This window comes from Panthera tigris, chromosome B4, assembly GCF_018350195.1.
Source record: "Panthera tigris isolate Pti1 chromosome B4, P.tigris_Pti1_mat1.1, whole genome shotgun sequence".
Taxonomy (NCBI): domain Eukaryota; kingdom Metazoa; phylum Chordata; class Mammalia; order Carnivora; family Felidae; genus Panthera; species Panthera tigris.
The window spans coordinates 88,938,336-88,945,413 of NC_056666.1; the positions used below are offsets into that span (position 1 = coordinate 88,938,336).

A 7,078-nucleotide genomic window follows, 5' to 3' on the forward strand; every position below is an offset into this window, starting at 1 on the left:
AAGGATACAAAATTAGAGATAAATACTGGATTTTAAGACTTATAATCACATTTTCAAGTTCCTGAAGCTGTTATGAAATTGGTTATGAATTGTTATGAATTGTTTTTCCCTCTGAAGCTGTTATGAAATTGATGGTATATCTTACAATTGGTGGTACATGAAAATCAACATTTAAAACAAATGAGCAGACTAGAACTTTGCTACAAGAGGGACCACTCAGCCATTCTGCCATCTTTTTGTTTTTAAGGCTAGAACTCTATTCCTTGAAGTAAAAGTACTTGTCCTGAGAAGAATTTCAGGTGTTAAGAGATTTGTTAGAAGATTAGTGTCCTAAATGTACTATTATGTATTAGGAATTAAAGATAGTTTTCAAAGAACCATTATAACGGTGTAGCAGTGATTTTTCTAATTCAGATTTAGCCAGCTTTCATTGTCTTCAAACATAAATCCAGTAGGAATTTACAAGATGTTGATTGTTATGTGCATATGGTCAGTAAATATTTAACAAATTCCAGGTAAAGCAGTTCACAGTGCCTTCATCATTGTAATAAATTCCACATTTAAGTGAAATTAGATAACTATTGGCATATAATAAAAACTTATTTTTATATTGAGTCCCAATCAGTGATTTTTTTTTTTTTCAGACAACAACAAGACATAAAGTACTTATTATGGAATTTTGTCCATGCGGAAGTTTATACACTGTTTTAGAAGAGCCATCTAATGCCTATGGACTACCAGAGTCTGAATTTTTAATTGTTTTGCGAGATGTGGGTACGTTTGTTTACATGATTTTATAGATCTGTGTAAATACAATTTAATCATACAAGAATTTTTAAAAAGTAATCTATTCAAAACCAAAGACCTTTATGCAGTGCTCTCTTAGATCTGACCCTAAGAGCACAAGTACAAAAAGAAAAAATAGATAAATTGGAACTTCATCAACATTAAAAACTTTGTGTTTCAAAGGACAACATCAAGTAAGTGAAAAAACAACCCATAGAATGAGAGGAAATATTTGCAAATCATTTATCTGATAAGGAACTTTTTTTTTTTCCAACATAATACTTAATTTTATTTGTTTTAATTTACATCCAAATTAGCATATAGTGCAACAATGATTTCAGGAGTAGATTCCTTAATGCCTCTTACTCGTTTAGCCCATACCCCCTCCCACACCTTCTCCAGTAACCCTCTGTTTGTTCTCCATATTTATTAGTCTCTTATGCTTTGTCCCCCTCCCTGTTTTTATATTATTTTAGTTTCCCTTCCCTTATGGTCATCTGTTTTGTCTCTTAAAGTCCTCATATGAGTGAAGTCATAGGATATTTGTCTTTCTCTGACTAATTTCACTTAGCATAATACCCTCTGGTTCCATCCTTGTAGTTGCGAACGGCAAGATTTCATTCTTTTTGATTGCCGAATATTATTCTATTGTATGTATACATATATATACCACATCTTCTTTATCCATTCATCCATTGATGGACATTTTGGCTCTTTCCATACTTTGGCTATTGTTGATAGTGCTGCTGTAAACATGGGGGTGCATGTGTCCCTTCAAAACAGCACACCTGTATCCTTTGGATAAATATCTAGTAGTGCATTGCTGGGTCGTAGGGTAGTTCTGTTTTTAGTTTTTTGAGGAACCTCCATACTGTTTTCCAGAATGGCTGCACCAGCTTGCATTCCCACCAGCAATGCAAAAGAGATCCTCTCTCTCCACATCCTCGCCAACGTCTGCTGTGCCTGAGTTGTTAATGTTAGCCATTCTGACAGGTGTGAGGTGGTATCTCATTGTGGTTTTGATTTGCATTTCCCTGGTGATAAGTGATATTGGGCATTTTTTCATGTTTCTGTTAGCCATCTGGATGTCTTCTTTGGAGAAGTGTCTATTCATGTCTTTTGCCTATTTCTTCACTGGATTATTTGTTTTTTGGGTGTTGAGTTTGATAAGTTCTTTATAGATTTTGAATACTAACCCTTTATTTGATAATGTCGTTTGCAAATATCTTCTCCCATTCTGTCGGTTGCCTTTTAGTTTTGCTGATTGTTTCCTTCGCTGTGCAGAAGCTTTTTATTTTGATGAGGTCCCAATAAGGAACTTTTATTCTGACAACTTAATAAAAAGACAAATAACCCAATTTAAAAATGAGCAATGGAGAAAAGTAAGTAAGTAAGGAAATGCAAATCAAAACCACAAAGTGATGCCACTTCATCCCCAATAGCATAGCCAAAATCAAAAAGACAAAACAAAAGTGTTGCCAAGGGTGTGAAGAAGTTGGAGCACTTTATATAGCTGGTGGGATTGTAAAAATGTGCAGCCACTTTGGAAAACAGTCTAGCAGTTCCTCCAAAAATTAAACATATGACTTAGCAATTCCATTGCTAGATATTTACTTAGAAGAATTAAAAACATCCACACAAAAACTTGGACACGAGTGTTCATAATAGTCACAAAATGGAAAGAGCCCAAGTATCCATCAACTGATGAATAAACAAAATGTGGTATATCCATACAATGGCATATTATCTGTTCATAAAAAAGACATAGGGGTGCCTGGCTGGCTCAGGTGATAGATCATGTGACTCTTGATCTTGGGGTTATGAGTTCAAGCCCCACGTTGGGCCTAGAGCTTACATTAAAAAAAACAGAGAAATATAGTAGTGATACATGCTGTAACATGGATACATTTTGCTAAGTGAAGGAAGGCAGACAACAAAAGGTCACAGTATTTATATGATTTCATTTATATGAAATGTCCAGAATAGACATATCCATAGAGACAGCAGATAAGTCATTGCCAGAGGTTTGAGGGGACGACAGAGTTGAGGACTAACTGCTAATGGCGTGGGGTTTCTTTTTGACATAATGAAAATGTTCTGAAACTAGTGATGGTTGTTTGACTTTGACTCTTCTGAAAACTACTCAGTTGTATACTTTAAAAGGCTGAATTTTATATGTGAATTTTACCTCAAGAAAGCTATTTTAAAAATACAAATAAATAAATATATATATAGCAACTGAAGAGAATAATATCTTCTTGGAGAGAAATGAATCAGTATTTGAGGAATGAGTAAAGCCCAGTGATAAAGAAGGCATAAGGTTAGTGGGAGTTCTTGAACTTGGCATTGGAAGCAGTGTAGAGATTCTTTCAGTGAGGATAAAATAAGAGAAAATCGGGGCGCCTGGGTGGCTCAGTCGGTTAAGCGGCCGACTTTGGCTCAGGTCATGATCACACGGTCCATGACTTCGAGCCCCGCATCGGGCTCTGTGCTGACAGCTCAGAGCCTGGAGCCTGTTTCAGATGCTGTGTCTCCCTCTCTCTGACCCTCCCCCGTTCATGCTCTGTCTCTCTCTGTCTCAAAAATAAATAAACGTTAAAAAAAAAAAAAACAAAAAAAAACTTAAAAATGAGAGAAAATCTATCCTGTTTAACCTAGTAGAAGTTATAGATAATCAATGACTTCCCAAGTATACTGGTAGCCCTGAGTTTTCATAATTGAATGTGATACCTCTAAACTTATTTTCATAGGTTATATTTGGGCATTCATCTGTCAGCTGTCAGACGTTTCAAACTAGCATTTAGGGGCACTGCCTACCGCCCAAAACAGGTTAATTTCAGCATTGTAGCCACCTCTACCCTTAAAAAAAAAGGAAAATGGCCTTTTTAGAATAGCTTTAAGCATATGAGAAATAATATTCTTGGAATCTAGTCTGACACTTTGCCTCTGTTACTTTTTTACTGTTTTATGTATTGAGTGCAGTTTACTTTTTTATGGAATTCATTCCCCAAGGTAAAGAAATATGAAACTATGATGAAAGATTGGTATCTTTCTCAGGAATCATTATTCTTAAGTTTAGGCAGATTGCCCACATGTATATAATCAAAAGTAATTCAGGAAGTCATATGCTTAAGATCATTTTGTTCCATTTTCCTGATAATATTTAATTAAGAGAGATTGCACTCTTCCTTAGACCATATTGATCCTTATTCTAAAACTTTTTATTACTCAAATATGAGATAACATAAACATAAATACTATCTATTTCTTCTTTGGTAAAAATGACTTTGGACCAACTTATGGAAAAACATATTGAGTGAATATGAGTGAATGATGTCTGTGAATTTGATGCACACACACATAGATGCCTACATTATGATTTCCTTTGTTTTATTAAGTGGGTGGAATGAACCATCTACGAGAGAATGGCATAGTGCACCGTGATATCAAGCCAGGAAACATCATGCGTGTTATAGGGGAAGATGGACAGTCTGTGTACAAACTCACAGATTTTGGTGCAGCTAGAGAATTAGAAGATGATGAACAGTTTGTTTCTTTGTATGGCACAGAAGAATATTTGGTAAGTCATGCATCAGTAATTTATTTAAAGATGAATAGGTTATAAACACAGGTAACTGGTTAACCAGTTTACTATAAAATGTCTTAGTAACTTTTAGGACAAAACTTAAACTTTTTATTCTAATGAATTTGGTGTGTAATGAGGGAATTAGATATTGGCTTCTAAGGATGCTGTTATTTTTCTGTTGAACATTCTTACATGAGTTTTAGGGGCACCTGGGTGGCTCAGTTGATTAAGCGTCTGACTTTGGCTCAGGTCACGATCTCATGGTTCATGGGCTCGAGCCCCACGTCAGTCTCTGCGCTGACAGCAGAGTCGACTTGGGATTCTTTCTCTCTCCCTCTCTCTCTGCCCCTTCCTCACTTGCGCATTCTCTCTCTCTCTCTCAAAATAAAGAAATAAAGAAAATTCTTATAAGTTTTTAACACTCTTAGGTTCTTTAATTTACTAATGCTGTGGATCTATATTAAAACAAAAAAGCTGTATGTACACTTAAGAAGCATCTAGCTAGTAAATGCTCCTTTTTTTGATCAGAGCAGTTAATATATTACAAGCTTGTTATAATATCCCCTGTAGAGCAAAATTCATTATAATTCTGAAGCAGAAGATTCTATTCAGGGAGATTGGTTATTGAAAGACAGGACCATTAATAGAAGCACACAAAAATGAAATGTTTTTTAAAAGATCTAACTTAAACTGCTAGAAAGCTAGAAAAGCCCTGTGTTGAAACTGTTTGTGTTGGTGTGTTTGTGTGAAGTTAGTATAACGTTTGGAAAAGTTAAGAAAATATACTTTAAAGTAAGTACATTTACTTTTTTGAGCAACCGCCATACTATTTTCCAGTGTACCAATTTACTATCCCACCAACAGTACCTGAGAGTTCCCTTTTCTCCACATCCTTGCCAACATTTATTATTTCCTCTTTTTTTAATGTTTATTTTGGGGAGACAGAGAGCATGTGCACATGCATGCAAGAGGTTGAGGGGGGAGAGACAGAATCTGAAGCAGGTTCTGCACTCACAGACTGTAAGATAATGACCTAAGCAGCTGGACATTTAACCAAGGGAGCCACCCAGGCCCTTTGTTATTTCTTCTGTTTTTATACTAGCCATTCTGACTGGTATGAGGTGATAATCTCCTGGTTTTGATTTGCATTTCCCTGACGATTTGTGATGTTGAGCATCTTTTTATGTGACCATTGGCCATATGTATGTCTTCTTCAGGAAAATGTTTTTTCAGGTCCCTTGCCCATTTATTAATTGGATTATTTTTGGGTTTTTGGTGTTGAGCTGTAGGAGTTTTTTTGTTTTTTTGATTTTTGTTTTTAGGATTTTAAGTAACCTCTCTACATTCAACCTGGGGCTCAAACTCACAACCCTGAGATCAAGAGTCGTATGCTCCACCGACTGAGCCAGCTGGGCACCCCCATATGAGTTCTTCATATGTCTTGGATATTAACCCTTTACCAGAGATATCATTTGCAATTACCTTCTCCCATTCAGTAGGTTGCCTTTACGATTTGTTGGTGGTTTCCTTTGTTGTGCAAAGCTTTTTATTTTAGTGTTTATTTTTGCTTTCATTTCCTTTGTGGTAACTACACTTACTGTGGTGAGTTTTGTGTAATGTATAGAATTGTTGAATCACTATGTTATACACCTGAAACTAATATAACAATGTATGTCCATTATATTTCACTAATAAAAATTTAAAACAAAAAGTCAGTACGTTTGACATGTAATCAGGAAGTTTATAATATATAGCTATCACTAATTGCTCATGGCTCTGGACTTTATCTTAAAAGTCTTAGATTATGGGAGCATTTCACTGGCTCAGTCAGTAGAGCATCTGACTCTTGATCTTGAGGTCATGAGTTTGAGCCCCCTGTTGGATATACAGATTACTTTAAAAAAAAGTCTTGGTTTCTGTGACTTTTTTCCAATTAGATTCTGCCATTGTAGTTTATAACATGGAGAATAAAATCTAACTGCCCCTATAGGTTTATTCATATTATTCTAAGTCTGCCCTGAATTTAGTGTCTTAAGTTGTTTGGTATATACTGTTATATATAACAGTATATAACCCCAAATTAATTTTTAGTTATATTTTGATAATCTTTTAATACAAAAACTTACAAATGGATTAGATTCATCCAACAAATATCTATGGGGTGCCTACTGTGTGCCAGGCAGTGTTGTAGGCCCTGGAACTTCAGCCGTGAACTGCATGCACACGATTCCTGCTCCTAGGGAACCCACATTCTAGTGGGGAAATAGTTAATAATAAGTAAATGAGATAAATTCAGGTAATTAAAGTGTTGGGAAGACAATAAAGTAATAAGATTAACAACAACTAGCAGGAGAAAGATAGCTAGGGAAAGCCTCCTTTCAATCCTAAGTGACACTTAGATGATTAAAAAGAAGCAAGCCATGCAAAGATTTGGGGGAAGAGCATGACAAGCAGAGGGAACCAGGAACTGCAAAGGCTTAGAAACAAGAATGACCTTGGAAGTTTGAGAAACAGAAAGGATGGCAGTTTGGCAGAATTTAATGAGTGAAGGGGGGGGGGTAGGAGTTGAAGTTGGAGATATAAGCAGAGGCCAGCCATAACATCACAACATACAACCCTAGTGGTTTCAACTCTGTATGACACCTCTCTCTCTCTCTCTCTCTCTCTCTCTCTCTCTCTCTCTCTCTCTCTCTCTCTTAAGAGAGC

The 7,078-nt window shown here is 35.9% G+C and overlaps 1 protein-coding gene across 2 annotated transcripts in view; it reads left to right on the forward strand.

The window, feature by feature from the left end:
- Positions 1-7,078, forward strand: part of TBK1 (TANK binding kinase 1) — a 50,023-nt gene that overhangs the window by 10,414 nt on the left and 32,531 nt on the right. For both annotated transcript variants that reach the window (XM_042992679.1, XM_007082214.3), the window contains exons 4-5: positions 645-774; positions 4,185-4,366. In XM_042992679.1, coding sequence (XP_042848613.1) covers positions 645-774; positions 4,185-4,366 — 312 coding nt within the window. The remainder of the gene's footprint in view (positions 1-644; positions 775-4,184; positions 4,367-7,078) is intronic.